Raw genomic sequence first — 22958 nt, forward strand, 5'->3', positions numbered from 1 at the left:
AGAGCCATCCTGCCCCTCTTCTGCAGTAGTCAAGGATAAAAGACTTTTCCCATCCTTTTCACAAATTTTAGGCTGTTCTCCATTCTTTCCTTCTGCCCTTCCTAAGTTTCTGTACACTCTTGACTCAACAGCATCCTTATGTTAAAAAAAAATTTTGTTTGATCAAGCGGGCAGTGTTTAGATCTGTCATGTCCACTTCTCCTTGCAAAGCTGGTAGCTACACCTCAGTGAAGGACTTGCAGGGCTCCAAGACACCTAGCAGCCGAGAGGTGTCAAGAGCCTATAATGACGGTATTGCCAGTATCCCCCTATTTTTTCCYCCATAAAAATCTCTTTCTTTTCATAGTTGGGCCAGCTGGAATTCAGATTTGAGATGTTTCACATCACCTACACTAAGTCTTGCCAAGTGTGTTCAAATGTAAAAAGCAGGTAAATCTGCCAGGGAAAGAACTGAGCTGTAGCAGTTTTCACGAGCATGGGCCAGATTTTTACACRAGCAACATCTACTTAGCCCAAACTTGCCACCACCCGAATTGCACTTTCAAATTAAATCGACACTCATCCTGTGTTTTAGTGATTTTTTCAGTATGTGGGGCAGGAACAAGAACAGGAGAAATCCAGGCCAAGGCACTGCTGGASCCGCTCTGAGAGCGCAGCGCTGAGGGAGAGCATTTGCTGCTGCGGTGGGGAGCGGAGCAGCACTCGCAAGAACACCCGTGTGCAGCTCATTTCTACACTGTGTGTGTCTCCAAACGCGCAGGGAAGCCGCCAGCGCGCCCCAAGCCACACGGACGCTCCCGGCCCGGAACCGCTTTGCGCGCCTCAGCGGCCGCGCGCCTCAGCGGCCGCGCGCCTCAGCGGCCGCGCGCCTCAGCGGCCGCGCGCCTCAGCGGCCGCCGCGGGGCACGCCGGCAGCGCCGCAGAGCATGCCGGGACTTGTAGTGTTTCCCCCTCCCCCCGCGCCGCACTGCGGCGGGCGGCGCGACATGGCGGTGGCGCTGCGGGCGCTGGCGGCCTTGGGCGCCGCGCTGCTCCTCGCCATCAGCGGCCGGGCGGGGAAGTACTCTCGGGAGGCCAACGAGGGCCTGGCGGCCGCCAGCACTAAACAGCGGGAGGCCGGGGAGTTCCGCGTGGTGAGGCTGAACCAGGTCTGGGAGAAGGCGCAGCGGGTGAGTGCGGCGGACGGTGTGTGAGGGACCGATAGAGGCGGCGCGGCTCGGCTCGGCTCGGCTCGGCTCGGCTCCAGCTCGCCTCTTCCAGGGCAGCGGAGGCGGAGGGTGAAGCTGCCGGCAGAGCCCCGCCGGCACCGGCCGTGGTGCTGCCGCCCGGGCCGCTGCGGCCCTGCTCCCCGCTGCGCACGGGGTGAGAATGCGCCGCACGGAGGAGCAAGGGCCCAGCAGCGTGGCCGTTGTGTCACCGGTGGTATTCCGGGCACAGCGAGCCGCGGAGTCGCTTGCCAGTGCGCCGGCAAATTGGGTGTCACCGTCCCCAGGTGAGCGCCTTAATTATGACTGCAGTCATACACGATTTAGCCCGTACTCCGGGGAAAAACAGAATTACGGTGGAGTCGAATTGCTCCATTAAGAGGGGAAGCAGGGCACTGCAGGCTCATACTCATGCCCTGAATACCGTGGAGCATGGAGGTTAGGGTCATTGGCTGGGAAGGGTTTGGTGCCTTCAGGCAAAGGAAATTAATCCCGGCTTTCCTACATCCGGGATATGCATTTCCCAACCTGAGCTATTGAATTAGAGGCTAGGTATCCCTCTTCAAGCAGAAGTCCTCAGGCAAGATAAATGGCAATGCACTTTGACAGGGTTTAATCAAAAAATAGAACCTGTGCCATAATGCTCTGTAGTTATATCCAACCTCCCCAAAGGCCAAAGGAAACTATCAAAAATACTCTGTCCCTCACCGGGAGAAGGATGAGATGAGATTACAGGAGTGTGTGTGTTAATGCACCTCTGGCCATGAACTGGCAGTTGGAGAAGACAAACAATAGACTAGACATGAAATATGATGATGGTGGTGTTAGTTTCCTCCTATTTTTTACCCATATTTTTTCCCCCATACCCGGACTATCTGGAATTCAGATTTGAGATGCTTCACATCACCTACATTAAGTATTGTCCAAATGTGTTCAAATGTAAAAGGGATGTATAAATGCGGGGGTAAAGAATGAAGCTATAGTAACTTTCACAAGTATGGAGCAATTTTAAAGGGGCAACACCTAGTTGGCCTAAATTTGCCACCATCTGAACTGCATTTTTGAATTAAATCAACACCCAGCCTGTATTTAAAAAGTGATGGTTTTTTTCTTTTCAGCATGTCAGAGCAGGATTTGGAATGGGAGGAAAAATCCAAACTAAAGCTGATGTTAGACTTGCTTTGAAATGTTGCTGTATGCTAAATTCTGAACTCTCCTTCCTTAGTTTTGATGGTGATGGAAGCTTTCATTAGTCAACAGTACTGAAAATAAAGAACTCCCGGTTTTACATCATGTATGGATGTTGCAATTGAGCATTGCAACACAGTCTAGTGAGCAGTCATTCAGCAAGTGCTGAGACGTAACTTAGGGGTAACCAAGAACGGGAAAGCCAGAGTTCCTTGCTGCTCCCCAGAAGGAGGGTTTGGTTTTTCTCCAGCTTCTTTTTCTGTAGGTATATGTTTTATATAAAACTTTACCACAGTGACTTTAGTAGAAGAGTTTTTCTTAGACAGACCCTGACTCTACAGTTTGAACGGACAAATTTACGCAGGTCTCGCAAGGTACATGGTTTGGCCTGCCAATCTCAGATAATCAGTTGGTGTAGTTCTCATACCACTTGTTCTCAGGGATTGTTCTCCACATCAAAGCAGCTGTGGTTCCACAGCCTAGAATATGTTATATTTCAAAACTTGTAGTAAAAAACCCTTCCCTCTCTACACAGAAGCAAGGCGATCATGCAGCTAGCTGTAGGTAATGACTGTAACTGGACCAGTTACAGACTTCTGGTCCTCATTTCCAGCATTACTAGTTACCTATCTTGGGTAATTTCCAGATGGCATAAGGAATGAGTAACTAGAAGCTTTGTTATTTAATGATTAAATTTAGCTTCTAGTCAATTGTACCAATATGTGTCTGATGTTGTTAACAGTAAACTGATGTAGAGCCTTTACCTGTTGACTTTTTTTTTTTTTTTTTTTTTACTTGGTGTCATTCTGGGGCCTATATGAGATGATCTCTAAGGGAAGCAGCTCTTGAAGTATATACTTTTAATTAACCTATGTAGTCACCTTTGTGGTATATAAATGGGACTGGCAAGGGGCTTCTGACAGAAGGTTTGAAAGGATTTTTAATGTCTAAAAGGATAGTTACTTGAACTTCCTAGTGAATTAAGATGAGAATCAGAGAAATATTCTTGGAATTTGCAGAAACTTGAATAGAATCCTCTTATTTCATTTCTTTCCTAAACAGTGGGCTTAATGTGTAGTTATTTAGATTTTATTAAAAAATTAAAATGCTTGGGTTTAATGACCAAATATCTCTAAGCTTTCCATTTAGAAGATTTAATACTCTTCTCTGGAGCTTTTAAAAAACACAAAGCTGCGTATGTTTATGAGATTTTCAGAAGTCCTATACAGGTAGTGCGAACTAAGTTGTGCAATGTTTTATACATTAGTATATCTCTGATGATAAAGTTGTACATTTAAGAGAATGTAGTGWCCTATTTTTGCAGTCCTTAGAAGCTGAATTAATTGTTACTTGAATTATTGCTGGTGACTTCTTTTTCTGGATCTGTTCAGTCTAACAGCAAATTAAGTCCATACTTCTTTAATGCTAACAGAATAAGGAACTGCTAAGATGGTCAGTCATTTCCTTCACAAATTATAGCAAATGTTTTACTCGTTTTTCCTTCTGAAGCAGCAGGAAACAGGTCTGCAGAGCAAAGCAGTATTACTTGGTACCACCACCATTCTCACCCTCTGGCTGTCCAGGTCATTCTACTCCAAAAAAAGAAAATAAGTACATGATTAAATTTTGCTGACTGCATGCACTTACATATTTGGTTGACTTCAGCACATACTTAAAATCTTAATTGAACTGGTTTGTGCAAAGTGCTTAGCTTTTATAAAACAGTTTCCCTGAAGTAGATGGTAAAGACAATAGGGAGACTCCTGTGCCTTAATACTAAAAGGATCAGAAGTTTTAATGTGTTCTGTAAACTTTATATTTACCTGTGATTCTAATTACTCTAGCTTTTATTATTTTTTTCTTGGCCTCTGTAGACTTCTCCTCACCCCACCTTCTTGTTATTAACACATACAGAAGAAGTTCTGAAGCATTAGTATGGTTTGTTACCTTTCTTTGTTTTAAACTGAATAACCAAAGTGTCAAAATTGGGATATTCAAAAGATTTGGCTCATTTTACAGCAGTGCTGCTTCAGCCACTTGCATGTTTCTTGTTGTCTACGTTGAAAATGTTGTGATATATACAGAGAAAACATTGATCATTTAGATCTTTTTGTTCATATGGTTAGCCTCCATATCTTTTTTTTTCTTTTTGTTCTATTACATGGGAGAGAAATACCTCTAGGTTTTGTATTTTTTTTAATGCATATAAACCATGTTGGGAAGTGATCTTGGAAAATTATGCACCTTGATCATAGTAGAACTTGCTGATACAGCGGTTTCATGATCTGCAAGGCCGTCCTGAGTGTCCTATAAAACTATACCGATSAATAAAATTTACCGGCTCACCATAACTGTACAGTTAGAGGAGATTCACAAGAAAGCACATTCAGTGGCAATGGCACGTTAATTTGGTTGTTGCTGCCTTTTGTGAATTATTGAAACTGAATGGTTTTAATTGTCAGGCCTAAAAGAAATTCAAATATTTWAAAAAAAAGGTAACAACTGATTGGTTATTTTTTTTCCCCATTCTTTGTCATCAGGAATGAACATTTTTAAAGTAAGGTTAGTTTTTAAAAGATAGTCCCTTTAATAGTTGCGGGGTGGGGGGAATCCTATTTAAATATTGTTTGAAGAAACTGCAGAGAAAGACACAACTTCTTAACTCTTAACATAATTTCACTGTTCTCCAAAGTAGTTGAAGAGCTGAGAGAGAAGGCTACATTGTTGCTGTTAGTTAACACTGATATGCTGAGGGCGTAGCAACATTCATTGATGAGAGATGTATTTATGCAGTGGCTCATAACCATAATGCTCTTACACTGATACAGCATTTCAGTAAAAAAAAACAAATGCTGTTTTGTGTGCTGCGCTGGCTTCTGAAGTAACTCTGCAGCAAAGGTGACTTCACATAACTGAATACAAACCTTTTTCTGTTCTCTTAGCTTCATCTCTCTGCAGTGAAACTGGCAGAGTTGCACAGTGATCTAAAAATACAAGAAAAGGATGAGCTAAGCTGGAAAAAACTGAAAGCTGAAGGGCTCGATGAAGATGGAGAGAAAGAAGCCAAACTTAGGCGCAACTTAAATGGTATGGTATATCTTTGCAGAAGAGGTTTAAACTTTCCAGCAGACATTTACGGTTAGATGCCTGCATTTGTGAGAGAACCATTAAATAACAGGTTGTCTTTAAAGGCACTGAGCGTATTCAGGTTCTTTGGAGATCAGCAGAGAGGTACGAGATTAACACGTTTCTCCGTTTCTGTTGCTCTCGAAAGAGGTTATTGAACATGGGACCTCTGTCTTAAATTGTTAGCCGTTACACTGCAGAATCCATCTCTGGAAGTCAAGGATATAGTCAGCCTCTCAACTTCCATACATCCATGATTGATTTTAATGATTCTGTATCTTCTACTCTTCCTACAGTCATTATGACTAAATATGGCATGAATGGAAAGAAGGACTCTCATCTAATTGATACAAACTACATTAAAGATGGTACAGAAAGCGATGCGCTAGATGATCCAAGACTGGAAAAATTGTGGAGCAAGGTGAGTGAGATTTCCAGAAATTGCAGTGTGGGGAGTAAATGTTTCTTCACTGAACTATTTATTGCCTGTGTCTTCTAAGAGCCCCTTGACTTGAAACTGAATAGCTTTACCACTCCATTTGCAAGTACTGGTCAAGCTGCTGTGATCAGTAGCTCAGGCTATTGTAAGCTGAGCGCATCCTATCTACGTCCAGGTCACCAGCTGTGACAGGTTGTCTTTGCCAAAGAAAATACCCACATTGGCCTGTATGGAAGAGATCCTGAGGCCTCTATGAACAAAGAGAGTTTCTCCTCAAATTTCGCTGAATGATTTCCCTGCTTGTGAATCTTAGGCTGTGTGCTAGTATACTTTTGTTAGTTTTCCTCTTTTTCATATTGCTGGTTTTGGCCTTTTTGAAAATACACATTTAAAAGAGAACTATTTCRCAGAATATTTTAAAATAAAATAATGGAGGGTTGATAAGTGACAACACACCAAACGTGATGTTCAAGTGAAACTTTCAGGGTTTTGCATTCTGAAAATAGAAAATGAGTTGTCTGTTTGGGCAATTAAAACTGATGAAATCTTGACCTGCAAAAATGAAATAATTTAGGCTTTTTAAAAACAAATAGGTCAGTAAAGCAAAGAATTCTTAGAGTAGTCTAGTGCTGCAGTAGTAAAGCAAAGAAAAAGATTTGCTGGATTTCARAATATTGCTGTAACTAAATACAGCTCTGGAAGGGACATGATGTCATATGCTTTGGGGAACAGTTAAGTGCATCACTTAAAAATATTCCCTAAGCAAAGAAAGGGTTGAGGCTGCACATATACTGAGAACACTCTTTTTTTTTTTTTTTTTTACGATGGTTTGCAGCAAGTAGAGTTAGTCACCAGAACTGCAGGTACTGCTCTAACTGTATGAACCGTGCTTCCCTAATTGCTAAAAACTAGTCCAGTGAGGAACAGATCACTGCAAAGTAAGTACTTGGCAGTGATAGTCTTCATTTGACAGGAGAATAAGATTTCTTGAATAAAGACTGTGCTTAATATCAGGCCCCATCATTCATGCAAACAGTCCCTTTGCACTCGCATATGTCACTCAGTRGCCCTTATTTCTGTACCCAATCGTTTCTCACGGCATATAAACGACAGAGGATTTTTCACTGGGTAGTTCATAGGAAATCCAGCTTTGTTAATATGAAGCAAATCTCCTTTTGACATGAGTGAAGCCACTGTGTCCTTCACAGTCTAAATCCTGCCCTTACACTAATATAAATGAACTTAAAACAAAAGATCTAAGAAAAAGTTGGACTTAATGATTTTCTAAATGTGGTGGGAAGTGGAAAGAAGTAGTGGCACTTGAGAGCATGTAGCAGCACTTGTCCTGGGAAGCATAATGAGCTCGTGTTTCTTTCAGGCCAAGACCTCTGGGAAATTCTCCGATGAGGAGTTGGATAAGCTTTGGCGAGAATTCAAGCATCACAAAGAAAAGATTCAAGAATACAATATTCTGTTAGAGACTGTGAGCAGAACAGAAGGTATCTGAACAGTTTTTTAATATTTCCAGATCAGTACAGCTCTTTTTCTGCCTGTTGGCTCCACTGTTTCCAAGTTTATTGAAAATCGTAAGGTCAGACTGTTAYATTTCTCTCAGAACTGCTTGCAGATGCTGACATTTCCAGATACCTGCTGGGTTTAGTTCTGCATTAGATGCCAAAAATCTTGCTATCTAATGGAAATATTGCCATTTCAGTTTTCTAATTCTTGTCTACGCTCAAGCAGGGAAGATACCATCAAATTAGAAACGATGGCCATTGTAGTTTGCTGGAAAATAATGCTGCAAAATGAGGTCCTCAAGTCTGCAGCACATACATGTTTTATTTCACCAGCAGGGAGTCCAAGAGAATATACTTGAAATCTTAACTCCGAGCCCAAGATATTAAAGCATTGACAGGCTGAATCCAGTGTGCTGTATTAATCCTAGCTAAAATTTTATTGGAGCCAAACTGTTCTAAAGTCTGTAGTCAGCCTTGCCTACTTTGTACAGAATCACGGAATGGGTAAGGTTGGAAGGGACCTCTGGAGATCACCTAGTCCAACCTCCCCGCTCAGCAGGGTCACCTAGAGCATGTTAGTCAGGGTTGCATCCAGGCAGGCTTTGAATATCCCCAGAGAAGGAGACTCCACCACCTCTCTGGGCAACCTATGCCAGTGCTCCGTCACTCTCACAGGGAAAAAATTCCCCCTCATATTCAGGCTGAGCTTCCTGTGGTTCAACTTGTGCCCATTGTCTCTTGTCCTCATCCCCTTGACAGTCTCCCTTCATGTACTTATACACATTGATAAGATCCCCCCTCCCCTCCCCCGTCTTCTCTTCCCCAGGCTGAAGAGGCCCAGCTCTCGCAGCCGTTCCTCAGAGGGCAGCTCTCTGATCATCCTCATAGCCCTACGCTGGACTCTCTCCAGTAGCTTCATGTCTCTCTTGTACTGGGGAAAAATTCAAGCTAAAGTACCATTCAAGCTAAAGTTACTGGAAGTCACTTCAGCATCTGATGTCCTAATTTGTATATAACTGCTAAAAGCTATAACTGAAGTGGCCAGGGAAGAGCGCACAGGACTGGCCAGCCATTCCCATCCCATTTCATTGTGATATTGCTGACCTAGACAAATGAGAACAGTGAAAACACTCCCTTATTAAAATCATGGCTGGCAGCCAGTAAGAGTTTAAAAGTGTTTCTGTACTGTCACCCTCCAGAAGATTGTGGGGCATTGATGTTGCATAGCATTRACCTAAAAAAGGACTTACTGCTTCTTAGAGTGGGGCATTAGTGCTTAATTTACACTAACCTCAAGTGCTGAGAACTGAGCATCTTTTGTTAATTCCAACAAAAGACTTCTGGGGCTCTGGGGGAGACTTCTGGGGCTTCTGAYCTATCAGCATTTGGCCCACAATCAATATTTTTTTTTCTGTTTCAACAGATACTTACAAGAATGTTATCAACCCATCTGAAGAKAACCTGGTAAAAGAGGAAGTCTTGCACAACAAACACAGAGAACTCAAAGACAAGCTAAGAAGCATCAATCAAGGGTTTGAGCGTTTGCGTAAAGTCAGTCATCAGGGATATGACRCTAATAGTGGTATGATAATGCTGTTTCCTTTTTTTTTAATTGMTTTCGTAGAAAAAGTCAGTTGGCAAATAATAAGGTATGATCTCAGTACACAGTGTTGCCACACTGGCAATGAAGGGCTGAAGAGATAGAGCCAGCCTGCTGTATTTAGAAGCCAGCACTAAAAGTCTAGTGCAAGGACAAGATCAACCATCCCGTAAAGGGGATAGTCCTGTCTGCTGTGCCCAAATGAGAAGGGATGTTATTCCTTCTGACCCAGAGGAGCAGGTAAGTGAGACAACATGGGCAAACAACTCCATTTATCWGTTCCTGGTTTGTTTTGCTTTTTAAAAAAGAATTACTACAGTGCTTCTCAGTTTTCCTCCTTCGTAACAGAAATAGACCAGTTAGTAAAGCAATGTTTAGTGCATCTGTTTGTGTTTGTATATGTGAAGGCATCACCTTCTTCTAGAAAAGGTGGATGTGAAAACATTGTGTCCAGATTCTCATTCAGTAATATGTGTCTGTTTAGAATTTGAGGAACCAAGAGTGATTGATTTGTGGGACATGGCCAAATCAGCCAACTTTACTGAGAAAGAACTTGAATCTTTTCGGGTAAGCAGAATTCCAGTAAGATTTCTTATGGAAAGGCATTTTCCAGAATAAAGAAATACACTCTGCCTATGTTAGTCTGAGTGCTACCATTTATCTTCTGTTGCCCTTTAGACAGAATAAATGAGACATGCATGGATCTTAATCTTTCAGATATACTGACATGGGTGTAACTAGTTATATGAAACATTCTATTATACTCCTTAAAATGAAAGTATTGGAATCTGTGAAAGCAGATGTTGCATATTTTAAATTTTTCAAGGATTGGACCCTGCTTGTTTGTAGTGTACCAGATTTTCCCATCTTATCTGATATCCCAATGTAATTACTGCTTTGGGAAGCAGCGAACACTAGAAACCCAAGAATTTTGTCCTCCTGCCCACCTCTTGTACTGCTAACTTTCTATATTGGAGCAGTATGGAAGTAACTAAGAGGTACCATGATAAAGGCTCCTTTTTAGGGATATACCGTTTTTTAAAAATGCTGTAGGGTTCATACTGTTTCTTTTATTATTACTTAACTCAAATCGTGTTATTTGAGGGGGAAAAACTATCTGACTCTGCCTGTTTATCAAAGTAGACAGCGAGACTAGTGTGCTTTGATCACCTGGAGAAGTAATTATTCAGGGCTTGTTCATGGATTTGCATATACTTACAGTTTTACCTTAAAAGACATGACTATGGACACCTTAATCTTCTTTTCCAGTTAAGGTTATTAAGTTTTAATTGCTTGTGTCGGAGACTAAAGCCTGTATCTCTTAGATATCATAGCTTAGCTTTCAGGTCCGTCCAATTTCTCCTGCCTCTYGTGGAGCATGATTCTCTTATGAAACAAACTTTAATGACACTGATTTCAGTGGCCCTGCTATTAAGAGTGTTTGAGAAAAGCGCATGGAAGTCTGCAACAAAACTCCTACTAATCTCAGTGGGACAGATTGGTTGAGACTGTACAGTTACATGAGAGGTAAATTTGGGTTTGCTGTTTGATTCAGTGGAAAGAAAAACTCAATTCCTTCAGCAAGAACACATTATATTTTTGCTTATTAAATTGAATATTCTAGCTGAAATCTTCTTTCATACAAACCCTGTTCACCAGGCAAGACCTGACTCGTTACTGTGAATGCTGAGAAGTCCTAACAAAAATAAGACAGTAACAATCACAGTGAAACAGCTTTGCATTTAACAAGCCTGTGAAAAGAGAATTAAAGAAATCATTTGCTGATTCCATTGAGCCTTGTTTGAGTAGCTTACGTTATATCTTCTCCTGACTAGCCACAATATCAGCCTTCATAAGGTTTTAGTAATGAAAGGTGTCAAAGCTAGTCTGCTGGTGCATCATCTCAGAGGGARAGGTGAAATGATTTATCAGAGCAATAAAACCCCAAGCTGATGTCCTGAATGGATTGTGGATTGTAAAACAGATTGAGATGTCCTACAGCAAAAGGAAATTATGTCAGAAGTGTTGAAAACGGAAAAGCTCTCCATTTAAATACATACATACATACATACATATACATATATATATATAGGGATGATTTTTTTTTAATTATTATCTTCAAGTGAGAGGAATTTGTCAGCCAGGACTGAAACACACTAGGAATCAAAATTAAGTGGGCTCTGCCAAACAGAGGTTTCACTGTAAGATTTGTTTGAGTTTTTTTCAGTGTAATGCACAGAACGGGCCATAGTGGTTGRCACTGTCCCTGTGCTTTTCACTGAAGCCATGTTCTAAGACATGGAGAGCTTGAATGGGGCACATACCTGGAAGTAGCAAAACGAAGAACATGCTTTTGTGGGTAAAACATTACTGTTTCTTCTGTCCCTATTGCAGCTTACTGCAATGTAAAGACTATCATCTCAAACATGTCCTGACCAGCACAGTTAGTCTGGCCACTTCCTTTGAGGCATTTTATATTAAGAAGTCTTTTTGTTTTGTTTGTTAGTTAACACATCTTATTTCAGGTAGTGGAGTGCAAACCCAGAAAATATTGACGCCTGAGCAGAAAACAGCAAATCCAGGAACTGATTTTGAAAAAAGGCCTCTTACAAATTGTTTCCTTCCTTCCCCTGATTATGTGTGTGTAAACTTTTCTTTGGTACCCACTCCTGTTATCTTCTAACACTTTATAGGCTTCAGCAGTCTCCTCTTGAAGGCTCTTGAGTGGGTTGTTGTTCAGCACTTGCCCTCAAAATTGGATGTGTAGGTGATGATGTATTGTTATATTGACAATGTATCGTCCAGACATTCTTAAGAAACAGAGAACTGAAAAAGCTTTTGGTGCCTGAATCATTAAAATAGCATTAGGCATGTCTTGCAAGGAAAGAGAGAGGGGAAGAGGAAGCCTTGGAAAGAGGATACTGTTAAGCTGTGTGTATTTGTTTTCGTAGGAGGAGCTGAAGCACTTTGAAGCAAAAATTGAAAAACATCATCACTACCAGAAACAATTAGAGATTTCACACCAGAAACTGAAACATGTAGAAGAAACTGGAGATAAGGAACATCTAARCAGAAACAAAGAGAAATATGCCATGTTGGAAGAAAAGACAAAAGAACTAGGATATAAGGTCTGTATAAATCCAGTGTACGTGTACATGTACATTTAAAGTTTAGCTGTGATTATTCTGCATCCAAATCTAACCCTAGTATTTAGCCTTCACTTAAGGTAAGCCAAAGGCCTTTATTTCTCTGCCACCTGTCTTCCATGAGAGCTTCCTATAGAMGGTGCTGTCCACACAAATTTGATGCAACTGGCTGTGTACAAAACAGTGGTCAGCTGTTCTGCTGCTCCTATGAGATGGCAGGGTGTGATAAACTCAGATTCAGTTCATGTAGTTGTTTCGGGGACTGAACATTACATCTCTCTCACACTAGGATGTTCAGTAGCCCTGAGACTAGGACAGCAGTTCCTGCCTTTGCCTTTCTACTGCAGCACTGTAGAACAGGCTCTATTATTCAGACTTGCCARATTACTTCATGCAAGTTGAATGGCTCCCAAGGAGTCGGGGGGGAGGTATTTAAGGCACACCTGTTAAGCACAGGGTGCTTCTTGATAAGTACAATTGCTTTTTATAGACCTCATTATAAARTACCTCCAATCTCCCTGATCTCAGCTTTTCATGTTATGACATACACCAATGGGAAAATCTGAATATAAGACACTGAGATAGTAGATATATAGAGATGGATTTTTTTTTAGCACTGTTCGTTTGTTTACTACAATTTGTTTGAGTTTTTTCTTTTCCTTTTTAGGTAAAGAAACACTTGCAAGACTTATCCAGCAGAATTTCTCAAGGTCTTCAACACAATGAATTATAAACACCTTTTCTCCTTCATGGGATCAGTCTGTTAACACAAAACAGAGAATATTTTTCTGAACAGGATTTACCAAGGAGTCCTTCTGAAATACTGAGGATTGAACAGAATTGTCCTCTGTAAGAAAGAAATTTCTTTTTGGTCCACTTAGTTACTAGTTTTGTACTTGCACTATCAAGTTAAATGATCATAAATTTAATTTGTACACCTTTGATAATCTAAATCTTATGTCTGAATCAAATACTAGCCTTTGAARTAAGCAGTTGTGTCAAAAGGATAAATATGTGACCTTTCAGAGATTTCGTAGTAGTAAAAAACAAAAACAAAAATTGATAACCAATCAAGGTGCCATGATCAGTGGACACAAACACTGAGAGGCAGAAAGTTAACATGGAGGCAGAAAATATAAGCAAGTAAGTAAGTCTTTTATTGAATAATCCAGTTTCTACTGAAGGTAACCAAATATTGCTACTGACTCTGAGCRCTCACTCAGAGCTGCACTGTATATGAATCTTGCAGGAGAAAGGAGAGAGTAAGGAGGGAACAAGTACTGAGGTCAGTTCACACAATTTAGTTACAGACTAACATGTCCAAAGTTACTGAATGTATGTGTACAGTTTTCTCATTCATGGTTGCTTGGTTTTGTTACATTTAGTCATTAAAAATCAAAACAAATATACTCTTTTTTTTTCCTTCCTTCTCGTTCAGTGAGAAATAATTGCTAATCTTCCTTTGAGCATGTATGCTCATTACTGAGAATTATTCACTCACACATCAGCTTTAAAGAGTTTGGTGGGGGGGAGGAGGGGGTACAGTTGCCTGACAAGAATGTGTTTCTGTATTCTAAATAGGCAGGAGGCTCTCAAAGCCAGCTTCTGCCCTGTATGTGTCCTAATAAAATTTCTAGTTAACGTTATTAGTGCTTTCCCTTTCAAGACCTGCTCTTTCTATTGAGCTTCAGAACTTTGGCAAACATTAGTCATCTGCGTTGAGTTTTCCCATACTAATAATGCTGACTGTCTTTATTTCTAAAGTGTTTCCCATGAAAGTGTTCCAGTAACAATGTTAAGGCAAAGGTCTAGTGTAGGTAAATCATTACAGCTAAGTAGCTGAGATGTTCTGCTGTTCATGAATTGCATAGCTGTAATGTGCCTGGGGGGTGGGGGGGGGGAGGGGGACTTGTCTTCAAGCCTTGCTTACCATATGTATGCCATGAGAAATATTTAAGAGATCCATTCAGTTAATATCGGCCGCTCTGGACATTTATCCTGATCAAGGGTCCCAGGTGGATTAAAAGTAGTATGCATTATGAAATAGCTTTTATATACAGAATAATAAGTGGTCTGAATAACTATGGTAGCAGTCCTGCTTTAGGATTCTGCATGGGCTACTTTGCAGCATCAATTTTTACAATGTTTTTGTTTTAATATAATCCAACAGTTACTTATATTCCAAAGAATTACTATTCATCACTAAAAACACAGGCTACCTTTTATGGTAAGAGTACTTACTTAATTAATAATAACATAGCTTAGTTGCCCATAGGGAAATTGCTTGAGAGGAGAGCATCTGAAACAGCCAGTTCMAGTTATAATGGCATTTCCAGGTGGCAGTGACAATCCTAGACTGTAGCCTAAATGCTGTAATTGATTGATCTCAGGACTTGAGCATAACCATAGTCCTAGTGCTAAATATCTCTCTGACAGATTGTGTGTCAAACGAGGGCATTCAGCAATGAGTAGAGCTACATGTGTTTTTTCAGATCCTGGATTTCATTCAAAAGTAAGGTAAAGTGACGTTCTACAATTACAGTGTAGTTCCACCCCCCCCCCACTGGAATTTAAGCACAGAAATTCCAGTAGTGGCAGTAGAAACAACGTGAAACTTCTAGTAAATATAATTTGGCATCTTAGAGATGTTTCAGTTAATGCAGTTTATGGTTTATGCCCTGTTTGGGTTACTGTTCATAAAAAAAATAAATAAAAGTAAGCCCAGCAATAGCTAAAATCCATTTATACTTGAAGAAAGAGAGCTTAGGTGCCTTTTCCCCCCTAGATTTTTATGTTGAAGGTTGTTCAGTCTTCTTACCCCAGCAGTCACTGCATTGGCTCAAGGTTTATGATCTTGATCATAATAATTTTTTCAATCCTTCAAGATGAACACAGTACAGAAATGTTATGTTAACTCTACACTGTGTCTGTCAGTTCCATTTTCCCTGTAGTAGATTAAGCAGTAAATCCATGTACCATAGTTTGTTTGGTATTCAGTGGCTGTAGCCTTGTTTTGTATCTTGCATGCTGAAAGGCCTATATCATGGTCTCCTGCATGAAGACTCTGAGCATACAYACGCTATATACATCAGGAGAGGAAAGGAGCTAAGCAAAGCACTGAAAGACCCAAGCAATCCCTGCTTTCAGAGCTAATACCGGCTTGCATTTGAATCAAGTGATAAAATCCCAGTTGGGTTGTACAGATTGGTATGATTACACTTTATCTGCTCTAGCTCAGGAGAAGGCTTTCAGTGAGAGTGTTCAGAAACTTGTGACAGAAATCTCTCCCATGAGGGGAARGAATTTGAGTTTCTCAGCCTACAATAACAGGCAGAGAAGCTGCATGCTCAGCAAGMGAGACTAACCCAAACCTGGGTTTCGTCTGTGGCACATACCTGAAGTGGAATATACGTCAAATAAGCTCCACTTGAAGAATTTCAGAACACTGAGGTGGTGGATTCAGAGAACGCATAAGCAGAGTCAGATCAACAGTACTAATGGTTATCTTKGAGTGTGCAGTGTTACAGCATGCGCTAGCAGCTATTACCGTGGTGGGAGGTCACTCTCTTTAAACAAACATGAGTACAAGCAAGCTGTGACAGTAATCAGACTCAGAGGCCAGGTAGCCTCCTGCAGAGAAAATGCTTGGCAAGTGCTTCAAAGAATGAGAGATTCACAAAATATTTGCATGTCGCAGAAATTTCAAATTAAGAACCAGTCACAAATCAATAGTGGCAGCACAGGAGATTGATATCAGTGCAGTCAYCTCACTCACTCTAGTTATTTAATTTGCTCTTAACGAGTTATTGGGTCAGAATTAGCCCAAAGATTGTCCTCATTTTAATAAGAAAATCACTAGATCCAAACAAACCTAGAGGAGAAAAAATTATCAGACAACAGTGGTTGCTGTCTCTGAATCCAGCCTCCCCTGAACACTGTCTGTAGCTGAGTTAGAGCCTGCTAGAGGGTAGAGAAGACACTAGTAATAATAGTTTTAATTCTGGTTGAGGTTTTTTGCTGCTGTCCCTACTTTTTGAGAGTTGGAGACAGCTAGTCTCCAGTTAAAAATCCTAATTTCATTCTTGTTTCTATATTCTTTGCCTTCCACACATCAGTGTATGTACAAGTCAGTTAAATATTGCTGTGGTTTTAATCTTCCAAAGACAAATCATATGGCCAAAATAACAAGAGTAGGTGGTCTTAAGATATTAAGGATTTTAAAGGCAGATTAAATCACAACTCCTGTGTTTTCATCAATAGCAACAAAATTCAAAGCCAAGGGAAAAAAAAAAAGGTACAAGTGAAATCTTTAAGTCTAAGTCCCTGCCTGGTTTGTGTATACAGCACTGTGCCTGGTGAGTGGTGGATAATGGAGTTCAGGGGTGAGACTGCATGGAAAAAACATCTGAACAGAAATGAACTAGCAGCTCTTCCACAATGGTTGAACGTTCTTCTTTTCCCTAATTTGTTTTATCTGATCCTTTTGTAATTATTCAAATTGCCAAGAGTTTCAAACCACCTTGTGAAATACACAGGTGGAAGCAGAAGAGGAAGGATGAGAACCGTTTTTTTTTGTTTGTTTGTTTGTTTGTTTTTAAGAAGAGGAAGAAGAAAATGATCAGAAGGTTTTGTGCTTTAGAGTCTGTCAAATTTTGCCCTGAAAAAGAACCTCAGATCTCAGATTAAATAAATGTGTCAGTGACTAAATGTGTATTTAATAGGTTGGGGGGAGAAAATGAGAGGGAAATAAATACATGAGGCAGTCAATACCACAAAAATAACCAAGACTTTTTAAAAATAACTATTATGTCCTACATGCTGGTAGAGGAGCTCAGATCACACYGTTCTATCATGACAAGTAAGGAACAGCCACTCAGGCAAATTCACTGCTGCAACTCATTTCCCCTCTCCTTTCCCAAGCAATTCTGAGGCCTAACAGATCAGGCAATACAGAGACGTATCTAGATCCACCATGTAGGTATCCTTTACATTTTGTAAGCTGCAGCAGAGGTGCCTTCTGACTTCCCAGCACCCCCCTCCCAGCAGCAGCCCGGGTCCTGAACGTTGGCACACCTGTGCACGCATGCAACATTGCTGCTGCCTGGATCTCAGCATRCCGGGCTGGCGGCTGTGCTAAGGATGGCAGTGTGCTCCATGAACCCTAGCAGAGCTCCAGGAGGCCCCAACTCCTCACCATACTTTCCGCTCTGCAGTTCRCTTAATATGTGAGTTCAGGTGAATTTGTACAGTCACATCTGGTGACAGAGCTTAGGTCCCCAGCCCCAATTCAGCATGGCACAGCGCCCAGAAACCAGGTCACCGCAGCTGGGATCGGGCTGCTGAGGAACTCCCTCGCAATCCTGACCCAGGCCCCTGCGTCAACAGCACGAGGACGGCTTCAGCTCAGGACTAACCCAGACAGAGGCAACRGGAGAGTTCATGTGCTTGGTTCTCGACATATGCATAGGCTACAGAGCCCTCCTGATCATCATTTGCCAGCGCTTCAGAGAGGTATTTGGAGTTTGGCTTTTTAAGTGCTATTTCACATAACAAAACTTACCAGTACTACACAGGCAGCTCTAAAACCATTTTTAAATGTAGTTATTCTTTCCACAGCATTTATTTAGAAGAAATAAGTCATGAAATAAAAGTCAACAAAACAGACCTCTGCTTTCAATACGAACAGAACTATCCTTGTAATAGAAAACAGCAAGCTACGAAAGACAAAAACTGCGCTTTGCATATGCAATACCTCATGTAACAGACACCTTCTAACTAGCAGCAGCATGATTTCCAATATGGTACACTGCTGACTTGTGTTTCAGGCCATTCACATAGCACTTGTTGGGAAGCAGCTCATTAATCTATAGAAAAAAATGTGGCATGTGCTTCTTTTACTAGTACCCACAGTGATAAAAATGAAAGTATACATAAAATCTGTCCTGGTGAGCCAAAATAAATTTATAAAATGTCATCATCTACAGTAAGTGTTTCAAGTTGAGCCATATTCAGTGCAGTAACCACATGCATTTATCAATAGCCCTGTGTCACATATCTACATCAGTATATATTATGACACCACTCAACAGAAGAACGCTCTCCAAAATCAAAAATAAAACAGTACACAAATATTAATGCTTAATATGTGAACRTAAAAATAATTAGCACAGCTTGTAGGTATTCTCTTCCTTCATCAGCATGTTAGCTTATCAGAAAGCTGCACATACCAGTTTTAATAAAATTAATCACTTTTTAATCTCAAAGATTGCATGTCAAGAATTGGTCTACYATAAATTTAAACCTCCTGATTGTCATAGGCCAAAGTGAGTGTTTAATCACTTTGAAGCCTTTTACTGAAATAAAATACTATATAATGTCATGCAGTTACAATCTTCCTGGCCACTTGTTTTAAAGGGGAAAGGGAGCTACATTATTTTAAGAAGAGAAAAGGTTACAACTACAAACCATGGTTTTCCAGGGATGCTCTTAGGAATTGTTTTCCTTCTCATTTTGCCATCAGAAGGAACAGTTACCTGAGAATTTCCAAAAGGAAAAACAGCCAACATACCCAAAGAGGGCAGTCGCATGTCCAAAGCTCCAGCACTGCCTATCTGGGCTTAGAGAAGAAACAGGAGATTAAAAACGAGTCCCCCTTGGCTCCTTCAAATCCAGGAACAAAGCAAATCACCCCGCTCAGCTTCAACCGCCTACAGCTTTGCGGCGACGCGGCAGAGGCTCAGAGCAGGGAGAAGCTCAGCYGCGACTAACTCCTTTCATGCAGACAATTTTTCCATTTGGCCACTGGGTTTTGTTTGACTTTACTTCCAGCTCCTCTGGCGCTGTTCAGGGCAGGCACCTTGCAGGTGGGAACTGGGTTCTCATGACAATCCAAAATGAAGATGTGGCCAGCTGCATCTTGAAGGACAGTTCCCAGCCAGGTAGACATCAATGCGAGGGGCTGAACATAACAAATGCTGTCAGTATGAAGGAGGGCTTGGCCAGAGAAATACGTGCTATGAGGAATATGTAGTGTCAGCAGATGACAAATGCAGCCCACCTGGTACTTCAGGTACGGTCATCACAGACGTGACCTGTGTTCACAAGTAGCATGCTTTAACCATAAAAAAAGCACAGACACAACAAAAATTCGTCTAAGAAGCAACTCCTGGGCTTCCAAGAGACTTGATCCCCCTCTGTTGCGAGTAGCACTGCCAGAGCTGAACCACCACCTCCCTGCCGAGGCAGGTTGCTCCGTTTCGTACCAAGGCCCAGCTCACAAGCATCCACCCAACACATGCATTTATTTTTCATATACTTTCCACAGAGGAGGAAAAACCAGACACAGACTAGAGGATTAATGACTCCGAGGTCCAGACCACGTAAACAGTGCATCGCTCGAGGCGGGGGCAGCCCGACGCGGACACGCAGGTTGCTGCGAGCGCAGCGGGTCCGCGTGGCACCCAGAGCCGGCCCTTCCCGATCCCGGCAGCGACGGTGCTCGCGCAGCTTGTTTGACAGAGGAAACAGAACAGCAGCCTCGGACCATCCCGAGAAACTCCCCTCCGTTGCTACAACCACGCGTAGAAAAAGCAACGCGCTGACCAGCCACTGCAGCGCTGGCCCAAGCGCTGCATTTTACTCTAACGCGCTTAAAAAAAAAAAAAAACAGTATTTCACAACAGTATGACGTTCTCGTACAGAACGATTACTGTCAGGCTAAACCTTTTTGATCCCTCCCCCTCCACTGCGCGTTGCTCAAATAAATTGACACYTATTATTTCAGTAAAACGGTTGCGTTACGTATGCCTCTGTGTATATAATAGGATAAAAATTTTGAATTATTTATAGAAGCTCTGATGCAGACAAATGTTTAAGCATTTTAAAGTTAACAGTCACGAACTTTCCATCACCCTCAAGTTTCTACTTAACTCAGAGTTTACTCAGCAGCTGCATTTTCCTAAACATGCCCGCTGCTTTATACAAGTATTTAGTGTATGACAATCCAGAATGCGAATTACACGCGTTTTTGTTACCTTTGTCCCAAACATTCAAAGTTCACAGAAGAATTGATTTTAATCTGTGACCACCCAATCATCAGTGTCCTAAACCTGAAATAGTCTATGCTGAACCTAGCCATCTTTCAAGGAAAGAATAAAAACTAACTCACCAGAACGCATCCAAATCAACCATTTTCTTGGCACTTTTCCTTATTTCTACTCACCTACACTGAAAAAGGATATGTTTACATAGTTATTCCTTCCAAATTTCCATTTAATAACTTACAATTCTTCCAGCTTCATTCTAATTTGTTCTGCCTTATTGCTGTATGATATTACACTAATGTTTCCTTTCAACCTAGATCGCTAAATAATGCTGTGTAACTGGCTGCACAATAGTAGAGGATCTTCTCAGGTAAAAGGTGACCTAAAAAATATAACACAAGACAGTCTTCTGAAAAAAATACAGAGCTTTAATAGAAACAGGCAACTAATTATCTATAAAACCCTGTCTTCTTACAGYGGTCATTCCTGCAGAGGATATGTGGGCTATTGCAGATAACCTAGAAAAGGTATTTATTGAAGCTTACATGTTTCCTCACCACACTGAAAACAAAAAGTAAGACTTTCATTCTTCCTCAGTCCATATCAGTATCATCTAACTTGATAGAGAGGCCTCTGAGATACCATAAAAATAAACTACCGGGTTTTAGAAGATATGATAGTAAGGTTTAACTTGCTTCTTCAGCTTCCTAAATGTTTTGCAACATCATTTAGTGCATGAGAATATGAACGGAGCTTAAAAAAACTTAATGAAAAATTGCTGGTCTATTTATCATATTCCAGCTAAGTATAAAAAGAGAAATAAAAGCCTGAACTTTAAAAAGTTGATTATTTCATTTGTAGAAAACCTTATGGGATAATTCTGATAATAAAGACTATAAAGATATATGTATATTCAGCTATCTAGTTAATCCTTGCAGAAGTTACTACTACTACTACTACACACACACAGGACCATGCACATGCACAGATTCACATCCCCATTTAACCTGAAAAATATTTTTAGAATCGTGATGCCTCCTTACTATTGTGTCAAATCTCTACCCATGCTGCAAAGTGTAGGATTCAGTGCAAGTAGATTTGAGAAAGRTATGGAAAAGTAGTCTTTATAGAGAACCTGGTAATACTTTTGCCTGGTAAATACATTTTTGCAATAGAAATATGCACCTTCATTATGTGGCAACATACTGCAACCATCRCCAGCATGTATTAGGATTTCGAAATGCCGAGCCCATGCGGATGGGTAACTTGTGCCCCACGCAGATGACAGATGAAGGCCAACTGACCTGCAGTCAGTTCACGAGGGCACTGCTCCATCCCGCTGTCACACATACTAAAGCGCTGTCGCAATAGGTAAAAAGCAGCTCACGACATCATGCCGTGAGCTTCGCACTGGCACAAAAGCTGCAGTACAGCTCAAGGAAATCCATGCTGCTKCCATCTGAACATTGGCCCTCTGAGACCCCAGTTACTTACTGCCATAACAAAAAAATAGCTCCAAGTTGCATTATAAAAACCTCTGACAAAGAAAGACTAAAACTGGAAGGCGCTGAAATCGTTTTAATGCATCACACGAGCAATGGACATTCTAAATGCTAAATAAAAATAGCGACAAGATACGAGTTTTAAGGTTTTGCCATTGCAGGACTTGCAGGGTTAAGTGAATGATGTTTCAGTTGGCCTGGTAAGCACCGGGCCCTAGATAAAACTGGTCCCAGTGAGCTTGAAGTCCAGGCTCCTGCATTTTTAGTGAACACACGTTCACAAATATGTATTACACATTCACTACTGTCCATTTGTCAAATAAGAAACATCTTTTAAAAATGGGAAATTCGTAAGGTGTTTCTCTTTCCTTCATAAGTATTCTAGGCTGATAAACAGGAAAGTACATCTTAGGACAGGAAAAATGACAGTGGCAATTGTCAACTCTCAAACATATTTATTTGAGAGGTTTCTAATATTTTACATTACTATTGAGGTTACATTCAAATAAATTGATAAGCTAAATTCTGCCTCAAAAACAAACACCCTCCTCACTTCCCAGGCTGCTTAGTGAAACCCTCACTGGCACAAAACTTTCACCCACCAATATGAATCGTAATGTGTATCTGAAAAAAAAGCAGAATTGGGTTGTAATATTGTATCTTAAAAGTACACAGTCAAATAGTAATAATCAAGACATCGCTTCTGATAACTCCTGGAAGCTCAAAGCTGATATGCTATTGCCAGCTAAACCCTTTTTTTTTCTTCACTGCTTTGCTAGTGTAGGGCCACTGACAGAATGTTTTATTTAAATAACATTTTGTCTCAGGACAAATACATAGAATACAAGAATTACATACACCAAGAATACAACACAAGAACCTAAGTCAAGTTTTGAATCTTACAACCTCATTTACTGTACAAAAGCAAGATGCCAAAGACTTAAGGCTAAAACTGTATTACAACAGAACATCCCCTTGTGCCTCAGCTCTGTGGCATCTCTGCAGATATCAGGCTCTCACGTAGAACTTAYTCTGTGCTACTTAGGGACAGCAGAGAATTATTCAACAAAAGTTTCAGTTGCCAATTGGACGATCTGATTTTGGTGCTGGTTTCCACTATAAGAAATAGTTTTGGAGATTAAAAATAAAGGGCTTGGTTTTTCAAAAGTGACTGTTTTTTTTTTTTTTTTTTT

At 40.9% G+C, this 22958-nt stretch overlaps 1 protein-coding gene across 1 annotated transcript; it reads left to right on the top strand.

The window, feature by feature from the left end:
* Nucleotides 1-926: 926 nt before the first annotated feature.
* Nucleotides 927-13628, top strand: LRPAP1 (LDL receptor related protein associated protein 1). Its single transcript, XM_085309624.1, has 8 exons — nt 927-1169; nt 5336-5480; nt 5816-5940; nt 7337-7457; nt 8899-9057; nt 9560-9642; nt 12027-12203; nt 12889-13628. The coding sequence occupies exons 1-8, from the start codon at nt 927-929 to the stop codon at nt 12952-12954; spliced, it is 1119 nt and encodes a 372-aa protein (XP_085165750.1). The 3' UTR covers nt 12955-13628.
* Nucleotides 13629-22958: the final 9330 nt, after the last annotated feature.

This window comes from Rhea americana, unplaced genomic scaffold (assembly GCF_003343005.1).
Source record: "Rhea americana isolate MKP2758 unplaced genomic scaffold, rheAme1 scaffold_30, whole genome shotgun sequence".
Lineage (NCBI taxonomy): Eukaryota > Metazoa > Chordata > Aves > Rheiformes > Rheidae > Rhea > Rhea americana.